This window comes from Ambystoma mexicanum, chromosome 11 (genome assembly GCF_040938575.1).
Source record: "Ambystoma mexicanum isolate Mex_15411 chromosome 11, UKY_AmexF1_1, whole genome shotgun sequence".
Classification (NCBI taxonomy): domain Eukaryota; kingdom Metazoa; phylum Chordata; class Amphibia; order Caudata; family Ambystomatidae; genus Ambystoma; species Ambystoma mexicanum.
In genome coordinates, this window is record NC_090934.1 from 882,550,539 (window position 1) to 882,567,313 (window position 16,775).

The 16,775-nt window shown below is 49.1% G+C and overlaps 2 protein-coding genes across 3 annotated transcripts in view; one reads left to right on the top strand and one right to left on the bottom strand.

Moving 5' to 3' along the window:
• PRR33 (proline rich 33) overlaps nt 1-6,206 on the top strand; it is a 92,923-nt gene extending 86,717 nt beyond the window's left edge. The window contains exon 2 of the mRNA XM_069623944.1: nt 4,306-6,206. Coding sequence (XP_069480045.1) covers nt 4,315-6,021 — 1,707 coding nt within the window. The 5' untranslated portion in view covers nt 4,306-4,314 and the 3' untranslated portion in view covers nt 6,022-6,206. The remainder of the gene's footprint in view (nt 1-4,305) is intronic.
• Nucleotides 1-16,775, bottom strand: part of LSP1 (lymphocyte specific protein 1) — a 393,235-nt gene that overhangs the window by 4,663 nt on the left and 371,797 nt on the right. For both annotated transcript variants that reach the window (XM_069623945.1, XM_069623946.1), the window contains exon 11: nt 13,438-13,553. In XM_069623945.1, coding sequence (XP_069480046.1) covers nt 13,464-13,553 — 90 coding nt within the window. In that variant the 3' untranslated portion in view covers nt 13,438-13,463. The remainder of the gene's footprint in view (nt 1-13,437; nt 13,554-16,775) is intronic.

Genomic DNA, 16,775 nt, shown 5'->3' on the forward strand with positions numbered 1-16,775 from the left:
TTACGAACGCCTGCTGAAACGGACTCATAGCAAGGCAACCCCAGGGAACCCACAAAAATCATAGTACGCACATCCCTCCTAATATGACCAAACTGTAGGTGTTGTTGATGGACTTGCCAAACCATCATGCTTCCTTTCATCCTTTCCACATCTCTCATAGCCTTTCTTCCCTTTACTGTTCCAGCTTCCTTCCCAGATCTGCTTGGATTTCTTTTTTGTCAATGCACTCACTACTTCACACTGTTCTCCCCTGGATGCTTCATAAATAACCAAACCTGAAGAATATATGTTACGGGGAGAGGACAGCCACTACCAGCCAGCTTCCATGCATTCTAGTCTGGGGTGGAGGAGGCGGTACATATGGGTGGACTAGGATGTGTGTATCTGGAGGAGAGAGGTTTGTGATGGTGTGCATGGGAACAGGAAAGATGGGAATTGTGGGTGCTGTGTGCAAATGAAAAGGCAGGGCATACACCCGCATGGCTTCCCACCAAGAAGACCCAGCATTAAGTTGGACCGTGACACGCCTAGGACTGATATTACAAATTAGAAGGGATCAAATCAAACCAATGAACCCCCCGCCCCCAGCTCTACCGCCACCCACCCCACATGTACAGTAAGGGCTCATGTTCCTGTCGGCTGGTCTCACTGTCATTCAATATCCAGGCCCAAGGCGGCTCAGAATGAGCTGACTCGGTCATACCAGCCAGCAGTCTAGGAAAAGCTCAGTACGCCTGATGGTCTCCCTATCCACCCACTACGCATATAGCACCAGCCCATTAACACGGTTCGGAGATCGGTGGCAGGGGTATTTTAGATGGGGGTGTACATGTCTGGAGCTGGTTGGGCGTTACCCTGGGCCGAAAGACGTCAATGTTGAGACCCAGCACCCCAAGTCTTCAATCAAAGCATCAGAACAGTCGAAGAATCAAGTAAGAGCAACGGCTCAAAGGACCCTGCCTCCATCCGTCCCCCTTTCATGAGGCAGACTGCCATGCAATGAGATCAGCGACAGACCGAGTCGGAAGGACATGAACCTAACACCAGACTCTCGCCCACCCTTATCAAGAGACCTAATCAATGCCTAATACGCTTTTTCATAGTCTCCTTACTAAATGTGCGCACTTTTGGTTGAAATCCACCAATTACATACACTTATACGTGAAAGGGTGTATGTGGGGTAGGGATGGAAGGGTGCACCCCCACCCAATAAAAAAAAAAAAAAACACATGCACAAAAAACTCTTATTTAAGACGACCAAAAGGGTGGGTCTAAAGATAAAAAAATGTATAACAAAGAAATCTGTTGGGATTTTTTGCAATGAATTAAAAAAGAAGTAACGTAGCCTATATGAACTGGTGGGGGCACCATGTGTAGGCTAAGTTTGCAAATACGCTTTAGATGTATTCTGTGACATGCATGTTCAAAAGAGAGAGTAACCATGGATGGGAATCGGATAGAAGATAAAAAATAATGCATACGTCCATGAAATAAGAGCCTATTGCAAAATGGCGCAATATTTTGCATTGCCCTTTTTATTGCTAGAACAGATGTCATTTATTCCTTGTATTATAGAGCAATATCCACTGTAGCGTTGAGAAGGGATTACCCAGGGATACAAACTACAACCGTTGCATAATCCATCAATTTTAAAGAAGCAGAACATTCCTGGCAGCGCGGGGTACAGAGCGGGTTTACTTTAGAGACTTGGGTTAGATAGGATGGATATTTAGGCTGGAAGTTTTGTTTGAATTTGTAGAGGGCAGCTGGTTTTACTGCTAAACAGTGTTAATTGTTCCATGGATGGTTATTTAGCATCATCATGAATACTATATAACAAGCTATGCGGCTGAGCAATAGAACACCTCGGATTAGCAGACTAGCATGCTCCCTGTCAGAGCTGACCATTACCTGGTCTAATTAGGCAGACCGCTTGCATAATTAACAGATCCATGGAATAATTCTGAGTCCGGGAATAATCAGGCGGTCCCTTAACTTAACCTAGACATAATAAACACCCACTGCCATATTTTGGCATACACCTCACAACTGGTTAGACAAATGACAAGTCACAGACCCCTGGCATAAGTAGGTAGAGCTTTGGTCTAATTGAACAACCCTGCAAGGCAGACAATTTGCGTAATGGAGAGACCTACTGTATATCTAGCGAGACAATAGCATAACTGGGCAGACTAACCTAATTTAGTGGACTCCAGGTAAAATTGGTACATGTACCTCCCATCTTTGCCAATCTCCATAATTTGGTAGTTACCTGGTATAACTGGGCATATCCTTTCAACGGCTGAGCAGTCTCCTGGCGTACCGGAGCAGCAACCATAAATATATTGGCAGCACCCCGGCACATGGAATTAGCACCCAGGCAGATCATGGCAGAAACACCGGTGCCATTTTAAGGTCTGCCTTAGAAATGACAATGGGAAGTTTTCTGGGTCAGCAACAATGACAGACCGTGCATCTCTAGACACACCAAAGGCACAATATATTCTGCAACCTAAACAAAGTGATGGGTGGAACGTTTTAAATTAGTCTTAACCATTGGCATTGCTCTGGTCACCCTCCAACACTACCATTTTAGCTGGTCTGCACCATTGCAAAAGGGGAAAAGCCATATGCAAAGTAGTATTGGAGCTGCCATCAATGGGTACAGTCCAGCTTGATCTGCTAGGTCACGTCCCCCACGCAGAAAAGCAAGAAACAGGTCTGTGGATGCTTGTGGTCTCGTGCAGAAGGGATGTGACCCGGCAGTTTGGGTGGCACTTCCCATTTGTTGGGCTGAAAAACAATGGCCTGAAAGGTTGCTCCGAGCAACAGCAGATGTTGAGATTTTTACCACACACCTCTGCCATTTTCATGGTCTCCAGCCCCCACACCCCCAGGCGGATCTGAAAAGGAAGCAGGGTTATGGGGGGGGGTTGTTAGTGTGACAACGAGGTAGAGTACAAGAGAGCTTTTGCTGTGCTGTCGGTAGCTTCAGTTTGGAAAAACCTGTCAGTGTGTGTTGGGTTTGCGTCTGGGTGGCATAGGTTTGGTGTAGGATTGTTTTGTGCGTCTGTGTTGTAGTGCTAGAGATCGAGTGTGTTGTGATAGAGTGAAATGTGGTAGGGGTGTGCCGTTTGCTGTGGGATTTCGAGTTGGGGCTGCGGTAGAGGCGAGTGTGTGTAATGTGGTTAAGCAGTGTGTTTGTAGGAGAATGGAAAGTTTTAGTAGGGTTAATGGTGAGAAAGGACTGTGTTCTTGCAGGCTACATGGCTTTGTTAAGGCTCCAATTAGTTATAAACCTTCCAGACATGGCCCTTCAGTTTTGATAATGTATTATCCATGCAAGATGTTTGCTATGGCAAAAAAGTTCAGTTGTGCTCCCAGTGTTTCTAACAGACACACAGTTTTCCGATAGGATCATAAGAGTATTTCTTGTTGAAACCACTGGAATATTTAATTAGTTGTCTCGTAGTGGGGTTTTAATTCTATTGCTTTTTTAGCCAATGCTCAAAGTGCTCTTTTAAGACCTCATTATTAAAAACTAACTCTTAAGAGGAAGAATTCCCTGCAACCCCCCTAAATTTACGCCCATTTCTGTGCCCAATATGGGACTGTTCTTAGGGATGCATTTGGCTCCTGCCATTGCTGCTGGTGTCTTAGCTGTGCTGCTGCAACTCACTGCCGCCATGTTGAACAGCTATCCTCTGGTCTATGAGCCTTTAGCCTAGCTGCTGGCAGGATAGGCCCATTTCTGTGGCTCAATGGCATTGTCTTCAGCACTGTATGAGAACCCTCAGCGTGACCGTTGGGGGGGTGGGAGGGGCTTCCCTGCTGCAGGGGCTGCTTCCAGCCGTCTTGCAGCAGACTACGCCACTTAACTTAGCAAGGTGCATCTGGACCAGGAAGTGTACATCCTGGCCTGGTGTATGCCCGACAAAGATGGTATTTCTTCAGCAAAGTAAACCATCTTATTAAAAAAGCGAGGACGCAGAACATACATCGTCTTGATGGTGTAGAGGTTTTGAAAGTGGTTTCGCAGGGGTGAGGGTGATATTGTGTTTCTTGGATTGTATACCAATGTACGGATGAACACACGCTTTGAAAGCTTGATACATATCACGTCGACATGCGGGGGGGGAGGGGGGGGATGGTGACAGTGGCTAACTGGAGGCCAGTCCTATAAAAACGATGCTAAGAGCGAGTTCAGAAAGTCAGCCAGAGGGATGAGCATGCGCAGTCGACGTCCGTGTGGAAGGATTGTGCACCATAAATAGCCTGTGTCTCACACACTCCGTTTCCTTTCAGGGGGATAACATGCTGATGACGGTCACTCCGCTGCCAGCACCTAATGAAGCGGGGCAACTGCACCCGCAGGCACCCCCACCTCGCCTGCCCAAGCCAGGCAAAGAAAATATCCGGCTGCAGAAAGTCCTACAAAAAGCTGCCAAGAAGAAGAACCCTCCGCCAGCAGCAGCACAGCCGAAGGTATTCCGCTCGACCCTGTCCCCAGTAAGTGAGGCCAGTCCAGACCTCGAGCACTGGGAGCGTTCCCCACCTCCCCGGACCCCAGAAACACCCTCCTTCCACGGCCTCTCCCTACCACCCCGCTTTTTCATCAAGCCTGTTGTCCACCATGTGTCGTCACCATACCCACAGCACCGACCATTCACCTTCACCGTTAGCGAGCAGCGCAGCCTCTCCGAGTGCCTCCGGCGTACACCATCCCCACGGCCGCCATCACCCTCGATTAAGCCGGTCATTCCACCGCTGCAGCTTCAGCAGCCTCCAAAGAACAGGCCAACTGCACCGGGCTCAGGGCCCATTCCCATCCGCCTGGTACACTTTCCACTCTCCATCCCACAGATCGTGGAACCAGTGGCGCCGGCCAATGTCACACCCACTCGGCATACGCCGGTCTCTGAAGCCACATTGCAGGAGGTGGAAGTAAAGGACACACAGGCATTACGCTCAGAGGCAGAGTCCTTCAGGGAGAGGAGTCCAATCGCAGAGAGTGATCAGAAGATGACAAATCTGAACGCAATGGGTAACCCAAATATGTCGAGCCAACCTGAAACCAGCCACGTGGGCACACCAACTCTGACTACTATTAATACAGCCACAAACCATGCTTTGCCCAAGACTATCCAGGATGCTTTGCTAAACCCAACTACAAGAACTGAGTCTCATCCAGAGCTGGGACATGGGCCCAAGACTCCCAGCATTCAATTGGACACATTGTCACATCCCTCTGAAAACAAACCTCTGCCCCCAACATCAAACACAAGGCTGCTATCCCCCAACGAGCAAGGTAAAATAGCTACAAAAAAGCACAAAGTTGAAACGATGAATGTTAACAACACAGCGCCCAACAGTGACACTGCAACCACAACTGAGCCGTCAGCTGTACCACAAAAAAAGCCTGTGAGTAGCAAACCCAGCATCAGTGAAATTCCCAAAACAGAGGCCTTGCTAAAGCCGATGGAGAAGGTGAAGCCGCCACGAACCAAGCTGAGTGGCTGGTCCCGTCTCAAAAAACATCTGGTGGTGGAGCCCGAGGAGCCCCACTTCCCAGTCCCAGAACAGGAGGCCCCCCAGAGCAACGAGGCAGTACCTGAAGAGGGCAAGAAAGGAGGGGATGCTGGGGAAACAGCCAACAGCTCAGAAGGCAAGACGTCAAAGCCCAAGGAGTCCCGAGCCAACAGGATGTGGGATGCACTGCTTTACCAGATGTCCTCCTCTCCTAAAGAGGAGGAGGACAAAAGGAAGGAGGAGAAGGTGGCAAGCAGTGAGAGTAAAGAGGAATCCGCCAAGAAGGAGGAGAAACCCTCGTTCTTCTTCCGGTGCCGCCTGCCCTTGCTTCTGTACCGCCCACGATTCGATGCCCGGAAGCTACGAGAGGCAGCTGCCAGACCTCTGAGGAAGATCACCACAATGTTTGACCTGGGACGGCTAAACCGCAAGGCACCAGAAGAGGAACCAAAGGACTTTAACAGGACTGCCTCAGGCTGGCAGCTCAAGTGACCAGAATGGCAGCAGCAAGTGGGGGCAAAGGAAGAGAATTCTACCCCCTAGCAAAGCCCTACACAGTCTTATCCACCCCCATCTGAGGATGGCGTTGTGGGTACCAATGAAGAAACGATGCTACACGTGGCTGTGTCTGTTCTGGGAACTTTGAAGGCAATCAAAATAAATAAAGATGAAACATAGGTTAGAGGGAAACTTACATTAAAGGGTGGCAGGGAGTGGCTTGGGGGAATGGCCTGCCTTCTGTATTCATGCACCAGATGTGCATAAGTATATATATATATATAAACGTGTATGCCTGCAATTTGTGATAAACACAGAAATACATACTACGAACACAATGAGTTTGGGTAGGGTTCACATAAGGTAATGTATGAACACGTGGAGAGGGATCATTCAACCTCTGGGAACCCAGAGTACAGATTCATGTACCAACACCCCATTAAAGGACTTTTGGTGCAATAATATTGGTGGAAAACTCAACAAAACAGACATTGAATTAATTCTAAAACCACCCCCAATTGAGCTTCTCCTTTACAGCAGACATTATTGATCCATTACAGCATCATAATAGGATGCCAGCACATCTTGCTGGAGCTCATCCACTGCGACAACACAATCCGTGTCTGCATATATTAGAGATCATGAAGCCCACAGGAGACCTCCTCGTTTAGTCGTGTGACAGCATGTGGGCTACAAAGAAGATGAAGTACTTCTACAACAATGCGTACGAGTAGGGGGCGGGGGAGGAGGGGGGGATGTTGGGTTGCCGGACAGTACTATGCCTAAAAATACACAGAATGGTCCCTTAAGTGCACGCAGATGCGAGAATGTTCATAAAGCGGTTCTGGGAGCAGTGTTGTGTGGACCGTGGGCTTAGGAAACTAGAACATTGACTCTTGGGGGTGGGGGGTGAGCTGGGGAGGTAACCTTGTCGAAGTGCTTTCTGGGAAAGAGTTGATCAGCTTCCACAAGGCACACCTGCACACACTGTAGAGGAGGAGCACAGCAGCTTTCACAGGGTAAGTCATGGCCTGTTCCACTCCATGCACTCACACTGCACGAGCATTAGCAGGTAGGAAGCCTGCACCTGTGAAGGAGTGTTCCTTGCAGCTGAGATTCAGTACTGCAACTCCCACAGCATGCAGGGACTGCACCACAGTACACGTACACTTTACCGAAGAGCGTGATCACAGCAATGCATGAGTGCGCCCTCCTCGCAGAGCTTAAGCACAGCACTTTAACACATGCACGAGCTCCCTTTGCAGGAGAGTGTTAGAAAGAACTGAAACTCCCACACTTCTGAAGGAGACAAACACATAGGCGTAGTAGTGTCGGATAGAAGGACACCAACTCTCCTGTGAACTCACTGTGCACACCACACCAGCACCCACCTTCCTCAGGGGATCCAAAGGAGAGGAACCTCCCCAGGCTTATTTGGGAAAGCAGGGGGCAAATCACTGTCCAAGGACAGTTATTCCAGCACAAAGCTTCGGGTTTGGAGGAAGCCTGAACATTTAGAAATTTGGCAGGCCTAGCTCTTCGGGCGAGTATGCCCCCTATCAGAAGTCCACCTGCTTCCTGCTCACCGGCTTGGCAGGCAGTGGCTAGCAAATGCATGAGCAATAAGTCAATGGCAGCAGATATTACAAGCCTGCAGGTGACACTGATCAGACACCTTTGCAGGTTGCTTAATTCAGAATATGGCAAATAACACAGACTATGAACGCAATTCACAGATGGGCTTGCGGCCCGTTAGGGGTCCTGAGACCATGTCACAAAATAGATCCTCACTCTGCTGATGACATCGATGGAAGCATCTGCGCTATAGGGCCAAGCGGCTGAGAATAGGAATCGATGCTACAAAAAGAGAGATTGCTTCAGTAAGAGCGGGGCATGAAGGAGGAGGCAAAGAAAGTCAAGAGGTCCCAAGCCCAGAACATTAGAAACGTAGCTGGGCTGGATCATGGTTGTGCTTGGCCGACTGGTGTCTGAACCTTTCAAGGATGCTCCTGCAACAAAGGTCTGTGAAACACAAACAATACCTATGCACAAAGGTCTGTGAAACACAAACAATACCTATGCACAGCAGACACCATGAAACTACTCTAGGAAACAGGAATTTCTTATGGCCTGCATAGATGGCCTATAGAAACGATTTCAAGATGTTCTATTCCGTAGGATCGCCGTAGCCTATGAAAGCTTATCCAAGAATTACTGTGGCCATATCTTACTGAGATTCCCCACATTGTGCGTTATTTCTTATAGAATGATGGAAACCGGTGAACGAGCAATAGGATCTTCTACAGGAACAGTTCCACAGATATGAATAATTGCAGAGCAATACATTAGGTGAAAATGTATTTTATGGCGATTTCTTGTAAACCTACTGGATCCTGTGGCGGATTCCCACAGATTATAGCTGTTACCTGGGAATTTCCCACGGGACAGTTCCTATACGATACTATCTCTTTAATACTTTGCTCAATGGGGACTACCTATGCAGCAGATTATACAGATCCCCTACATGATTACTTAAGTTGAAGAAGACTACCTACCCTTTCAATAGATGTCCAATATTCCCACAGGGCCAGTCTGGCACACTGTTGTATGTGGACTTCAAGGCCATATTTTTAGGGAAGAACTGAGCCCCTTTCTGGAGGTAATTCACTGACGTTTGAATGCCTGTTACGCAGAGTACAGAACGGTCCTTTTGACAAGTGGCTTAAGAGAAAGTTCCATGTACAGAACAGGAGTGCGTATAAGCCGTCCACCCCTGAGGCCTTTCCCCATGCAGACCCACAAACCAGAGCCGCACAGAACAGAATTACAGGTACATGGTACGTTGCGCTTAGAAAAGCAAGAAGCTGGATGTTTATAGACGAAGAAAATGAGAAAGAAGAGGATAAGGCAAGAAAGAGAATGTGCCAAGAAAGTACAGATAAGGTGTGTCTACTGGTGCACAGTACCATGACAGCGAGGAGGGGGAGGGGGGGAGCTGATAAGACGTCTCTACTTCACGGGGACCCCATATTGCCAAACATGCATCCCTTCCACGATTAAGGAGTTTTGCTACAGCCAACACTCCAGAAATGGTCCCGACGTAGTCTCAACTGTGGTACTCTTACTCAAGGACAGAGTGCGTTTGCAAGCCCGGGCTGGTGTGGCACAACCTGCAGAATGCGCATATCTGACGGCAATCACGTGGTCGATTATGGCGCACAACCACAAACCTTGTAGGCAAAGAATTACTTTCCAATACTCAACAGTGCATGACGAGGCGGACAAATGAGAAGTCCCATAGAACCAAATGTAGACTTCAAGCTGCCTCCAGCTACACCACTGGGTGCAATGCGAGCGTGAACTGGGCGGTCCGCAATGCGACTTGCACCATGGTACAGCTCCAATTCTAAGGCAGTGATCTAAAAGGGCATGGGGTGCATTCTCAAAAGGCTGCAGCATCACGCGGCAATCGTGAAGGGTGTGTGACCGACAACTCTCCACCGTGCCAGCCTTTCAGATACCCAGGCCTATTGCAAATCTCAAAGGAGGTCCCCTACACCATGGTGTGATGAATGCGTGGTCTCGGGGTACAGAGCCCGTGCATTAAAGGATGTCAATTGACATCCATTAAATGGGACCGGGCGGGCTCCTTTCTTCTGACCTAATGCAGCTATAGTTAAAAGTAACCAGATTCATTTATTTCCACTTTTTTTTAAAAAATCCTTTAGCTCCGAGGTACACCTCAACAGTGGAATGCCAATACGCATTGCAAAGTGTGAGCTCATACAGACCAAGAGGAAGCAAGTTTTTAAGCGGGAACCGGTGGGGTGTTCTGCATGCACTCCATGGGAATGGCTCCTCCCTTACACCTAGGGCCATACACCGTTCACTCCCCACGAAGGATTGTAACAAGCAAGAAACAAGCTGCAAGTTTAAACTCACATGTTTAGATCTGCTGGGAGCCTCGTGTAGGGCACAAGGCCGGACCCCGCAGCATGCTTTACTCTGCCAGAGTATCGTGTTGAGGCAGGTGTAAGCAACACTGCGTTTCCAGTGCAGATGCAGAACACAGCACACAAGAGTGAACCCATTAAGCTACATTCTAACAAGATGAAGATGCAGTGCCGATGCAATTCGGACGCAGCGAGCAGAACAAACTGATACCATGTTCACTATAGTTGCAAATCAGTCCAACTGTGCAGCACGGACACACACTGTTAGTTACAAAGTCATTACACTACAGGCACAATAGAAGGTCAGACGAGTTGCACCTTGGACTGGAGCTGCACACTCCATTACTGAAGCACACCTAAGCAACATCGTGGGATACCGAAATGCACACAACGTATACCTTCATTAAAGTACACCAACCTGGAGCACACTGGCAACGCGCTGCATGCGATAAAGAATGCAATGCATTCTCACTGCAGACATGAAGTAAAAATACTGCAGTAGTAAGATATTAAACACGTTTACTAAGTACGGGTACCCTGCACAGTATGTCGCAACACACCAATCCCACAACAGCCATCACAGAGTTCATTTCCCAATGGTGATCTACACAATGTACAATTCTGAGGCCTCTTGGAGTTGCACTGTAATCCCACTAATGCTACCCCATACAAAGCTCAGCTACACCGCAGACTTACTCTGCAGGACACCAGATGCCTAATAACGCCAAACAAACTTTCTTACAAAGGAACACTGAAGTGCAGAGTAATTGCACTGTAGATCCACAGGAACGCCAAAGGTGCACTGCATCTATATGGAATAACATTGGGAATGTAATAGATGTAGAGAGATACTATGCTGAGCCCTAGAAATAACAGCTCTGCCAGCCTCACCATAAAAAAGACAAACACAACATAACACATCGCTGCAGGGACACACTCCCACCCCTGTAGTCCAACTGCCTCAGCTGTACTGAGAAATAGCTACAGTCTCACTAGGGCGGCGGATAACACATCAGCTCTGAAGGCTGGACAGTACAATGAGGTCAAGGAAGGTTTCTGTAGACAGTTAAAGCTTGTTGGAATAAGAGATCCCTAACAGTAAACTGAGAGATGCACGTTATTCTACCATCTATTTACAAGGAATAGTATAACAGTTTATGATGAGCTTGACCCTCCTCCCCACCCTCCTCCCCACACCGGAAAGGTCTTCAGCCACCAGGGTCAGGCACATCTCGCACACCTCATCAGAGAACTCTTCCATTGCTCGCATCGTGTGAATCTCACAACAATGCTCTTCCATCACAGACGCTCTGTACATGTAACAAGGGTATTCTAACGCGCCCGCACAATTCCCCAACGCGCTATCCCACCACAAGCCCCTGCACGTCTCACCAGCTCTTCCCGTAGCAACTTGAGCGGGCTATGGGAGAATCTTAGATGCCCCCAGGCCCCTCCTGGCCGATTGATGCCCGTGCTGTGCCTACTCAGATTTTACATGCATGGGCTGCACCCTTTTTCTCATCTATGCGATCTCAGAAGGGATTCTGGGACTGCTGCCGGGGTGAACCACTATTGTTTCCCCCCCTCCCCCTTTCCTTTACATTTTTTGTTGTAAAGACCATTTATTTCTGATAACGTCTTACTGACTGCGTCGTGCCATGTCCTGCCTGCAGCCACCACATAACCGTCAGGTTTCCAGGGAGAACAGTTAACAAGGTAAGGGGACACCAAACATCTGGAACTAGTGGCTGCTCTCACTTCACGGCCTACTGAGCGTGCTCCCAGAAGCTAGTGGGTGACTCTCAGCCTCCTGAGCTTCAAGGTATTCCATGGTTTATTTTTAGTAAACAAATAGATTTGCATGTCGTTGGTGGTCGTTTGTAGTGGCACAGACAATGTAAAAGCGATGGAATGGAAGGAATACCCATTGGCTACGAGCAGTTGGCTCAGGCATTGACGTCCATCACACATGATTTTCCCAAGGTGAATTTGGGTGCAGTTGTAACACTGTCGGATCGTAAAGTTGGGGCTGTGATGACCGAGGAGTGAAACACCCTACTGCGTGTCTTCATCATAGAGACCATACTTGGACCGCTTTACGTTTGTAGCAGATTTCTTTCCTAAAGTCAACGGAGGCCTCCCCCAGACTGGTCCCTCACTAAGCATGTAAGCATACCATACTTTTCAGACACTTTTACCCACCTAAAAGACGTGTGTAAATACTGTCCAAGGAAGTGCAGACTTTCCTTACTCGTGGTTGTGTGTGTAGTGTGATGTTTTTAATTCTAGTAATGCCTTGTGGATTAAACTGCCTTGTTTACGTGGTCTCTGTGTCGGAAGCATTCTTTACGCCCCAGCTCCACTGTGCCCCTCTGGAGGACAGCGTGTTATGCTCATAGGCTGAAAAGCGACTGGAGCCAGAAGACCTACACCAGACTCAAGATTCTGCAGTCTTCAGCCCGACCACTGGCCTTGGAAAATGTAAACTACAAAAGTTGGGGGAAAAGGAAGGCAGGCTTCTTGGCACTGCTGCTGGGGCATTAAGTGCCCGATGTGCTTGGATTTGGTTATTCGCACACAGAGAAGATATTGTTCCATCCACTGCACACAACCTCACAAATCACCATCACTAGAATAATGTGCATATGCAGAGGCTTCTCCTATTGCCCGCACACTGCACATCGAATCTGTGATCTTTATCAATCACACTGCACCGGCACACTGCACACTGCGCATCGAATCTGTGATTGACAATCCTTGTGGTCAAAATCTCCATCACCCACACTCCTTCCCCCTGCATCAGACACACCCTGTAGAGCAAAGTCCCTGCAACCTATACTGCTCACGTGCACATTTTCCATGGTGGCTCTCCATGAACTACTTGGTGTGCAGCAGATCCAACCAGGGACCTCAACCACCACAAACCCACTTTGGATCTGCTCAATGATTTTCACAGCTCACAGGCTGTGTAACTTCCCATTAACCCACACAGCCCATGGCATAGAGGCGCTTCTCGGAAACCCCCTCAACCCATTTCCGCATATCCCTCACATGCACCACCCTGTACACTTAAAATAACAATGATCTGACAATGCTTATAGTGCTTCACGACCGATTCATGGCACTTTTAAGTGCTGTAATAATACGTGGTGCGATACAATTAAATGCTGCTCCACGTTCCAGTCTTGGAAGGGTGAAGGGCTGAGTGGACCCCCGCCAAGGTTAGAACCCGTCACTCTAGGTTGCTTTCCGAGATTGGCATTTACATATTTCAAAACGAGCTAGATAATCCAATAGACTCAATCACACCTTTAAAGCCCAAAGTGGCTGATACAAGCAATGTTCTGTCTCTGCAACATCTCATTATACTGTGCAGTTATTCAACTTGCAGGCAGCCTTTGCTGTACACATGATTTCCCATTTACCCCTATTTTCCGCGGGTCCAAGTCAATCTCACCTAGTGCAGCATTGGGCCGGAGCCAACTACTGGTCTTCGTTATCATCCAAGTACACCTTTTCATACTTGCCGTGTCCCGTTAAGATAAACTTGTACTTCTTGTTGCTTGTGGAATTCTGAAAAGGAAGACGGGAGGCAAAGAGGGGAAGTGGAGAGAGAGAAGAGGGGAGACTGTCAGTAAACTGTGAAGCATGGGTTAAGTGTGCATGTAGGAGACTCAGCTGTGGCGGGCAGCCAGCAATTAAGGTGCAGACATGAATGGTAAAATAAGGCACATTTCTTTCCATAAAGAGTTCAATATTCTAAAGTTCCTGGAAGGTAGTGCTTCAAGTTGGGCATGGTTGTATATACTTTCAATTGTGAAATGGATCCCAAAGTCTGAGCAAAAGCGTGCAATAACATTATTCTGTAGTGGAAATAGCTGAACCGCAGTTCTCTGGGCGCCACGTATCATCTCTCCTATTTTGCAGAATGGACTTTTCCTTAAATTCGCCAACCTCTGCCCATGAAAGAAGCAAACCAATTCACCTCTCGGTGAAAGTGCAAACATGATCAGAACATTTCTGTCAATGAAGTTATGATATTTATTACGCACTTAATAACCAGAGGTTTCTAAGTGCAGACCCGGGTATTGAACCCACGTTGCTCCGTGTCGTCTTGCTTCCAAGGCGACCACGTTGCCCCAGAGCCACCCTCCTGAGATGAATCAATAAGTTTGAACCAACCAAGTTCAGCCAATAAGAAGGCAGCCACAGGAGGCACGCGCGCACTCTCGCCACCAAGTCTCTCCTGTTTGCCTTGCGTATCACACACAACAATCCACAATTCAACTAGAGCCAAGAAAAAGGTGAGTGGGCAAGCAGATGGAAAAAATACACCAACTCTGGTCTTCCTAGACATTCACCTGTTAAATCACTTCAATCCTCCAGTAGCTTCTGTTCCCCACCACCAGGGGAAGAGCTCTGGTGCAAAAATGGTAAACAGTGAGGCCAGGCCAGTGTTGCATTTCAGGTTCGCGGCCTACGCGCGGGGGCTGGCATCGCGCGTGTAGGCCGCGCGGCCCGTGGCGCAGCTCCAGCGGGAGCTCTGAATAACTCACACCCACGCTGGACCGTCGTTTGCCCGGAACTGCTCCCCGAACGCGGGGGCGGGGCTTTTATTAAGGACGCCCTGCGTCACCGCGTAGCGGGACGCAGGGCGGAACACAACATTCCTCCTTTATTATAAAACAAAACAAAACACACACAACTCAAACAGCCGACCAACGGCCAAATCCAGCATAACGCTCAGTCTTCAATACTCCGCCACCTTGCCATCGGGGTTCATGGCACTATTGCACCAGCTACCACACATAGTCACTTAGCTTGGCTGGCGGTCTCGTCGTGGTTCTCAGTCGGTATCGTCCTTCGCGGGGGTCCTTCCCCCTTGCTCCAGACTCGGTTCCATCGTCGCTGTTCGGGTCCTCGAGGCCAGGTTCATCCGCCGGTTCCCAGCTTCCATCCCGCGCTCCATCCTCCTCAGGGATGGCCTCCGGCTCTTCTTCGCAGGGTGGATTGTCCATGCCTTCCCGGAGCTTGCAAAAGTCAATGCTGATGGCCTCCCAGCGAGAGCGGCCCCGTTCTGCCGATATGATGGGTTCCGGGTCTGGCGGCCCCCCTGTTATCTGACAGGCTAGGCACGTTGTGATGAGTGTCTCGACCCGCTCCTCGATCTGGGGAAACCATACTCGGTGCCGAATGCGGGCTTTCGTCCTTACCAGTCCTTGGTGCCCCTCATGTGCTAGGGCCACTATCCTGTCCTGTAGTTTGAGAGGGATTACGATGCGGTTTCCTCGAAGTAACATTCCACCTTCCGTGACTGACAAGTCTTGCCGGACTGTGAATATGCCTGACAAAAACCCTTTTGCTTCCGCTGTTCTGTTGTGTGTATGTCTCATGAAAGTCTTCCAGTCACCGGACAGGATGGCATCTTTCACCAAGTCGCAACACGGGTCTTGGTGTGTTTCCGCCTCGATTTCCTCGATGCTCACCGCTTTGGGCTTCATTGCTCGCACCACTTGGCATATGTGTTCCTCTGTTTCTGTCGCTACTTGGATTTCTTGTTGAGTGGCCTCTCGCGGATGCCTGGATAGAAAATCCGCTGGGTTCCCGCTGCCTGGTTGGTAAACGAGGTCAAAGTCATATTGCTGGAGGTGCAATAACCACTTGGTTATTCGTGCCGGAGGGTGTGCTGAGGTTCCCATGAATATTGGTAGGAGGGGCTTGTGGTCCGTGATCGTCGTGAAGTGACGTCCATATAGGTAGAGGTGAAAATGCCGGCACCCCCACAGCACGGCGATGGCCTCCTTTTCGATGTGCGAGTACCGTTGTTCGGTCTCGGTGAGGGCTCTCGATGCATACGCGATCGTTCTTTTCTCCCCTTCCCTCGTGACTTGCATTAGGATGGCACCGAGCCCCACGGGGCTGGCATCTACGAATAGTTCTGTAGGCAGTTCAGTGTTGTAGTAAGCCATCTTGGTGTCAGCTGAGAGGGAGTCCTTGATGTTTTCGAACGAGTCCTGGCATGTTGGCCCCCATTCCCACTTGACGTTGGCTTTCGTAAGTTCCCGCAGTGGCTCAGATAGTGTGGCCAGGTTTCGGATGAACCTCCCGCAGTAGGTGGCCATGCCTAGAAAGCTGCGCACTTCCGTGGGTGTCATCGGAGGGCTAGCCGCCTGGATGTCTGCGACCTTCTGCGGGTCCGGGGAGATGCCTGTGCTGCCAAACTTGTATCCGAAAAACGTGATCTCCGTTTTGAGGAACTCGCACTTTTCCCGATGTATTGTGAGCCCAACCTCTTGTAGTCGGCCCAGGAGGGCGTGAAGCCTCTTGATGTGTGTCTCTTTGTCGGGGGCGTGAATCAGAATGTCATCGCTCACGTTGAGGACACCAGGGATGCCTCGGATGACCTCCTGGATGGTCTGCTGGAACACCTCCGCAGCTGATGATATTCCAAAGCTTAGGCGTTTATACCTCCGCAGCCCCAGATGTGTAGAGAACGTTGTTATGTATCGAGAGTCTCTGTGGAGCTTGAGTTGATGGTATCCCGCCTTTAGGTCAATCTTTGAAAATATCTTCGCCCCTGTGAGGTCAGCCACAATCTCGTCAATTGTTGGGGTTATGTGGCGTTCCCTTTTTATGGCAGTGTTAGGGAGACGCATGTCTATGCAGATCCGCACCTTTCCAGGTTGCTTGGGCTTCCGTGTGACTACCATTGGGGAGACCCACGGTGTGGGCCCTGTGACCTCCTCAATGATGCCCGCTTCCTCCAGTGCCTTTAGTTCCTGCTCCACTTGTTCC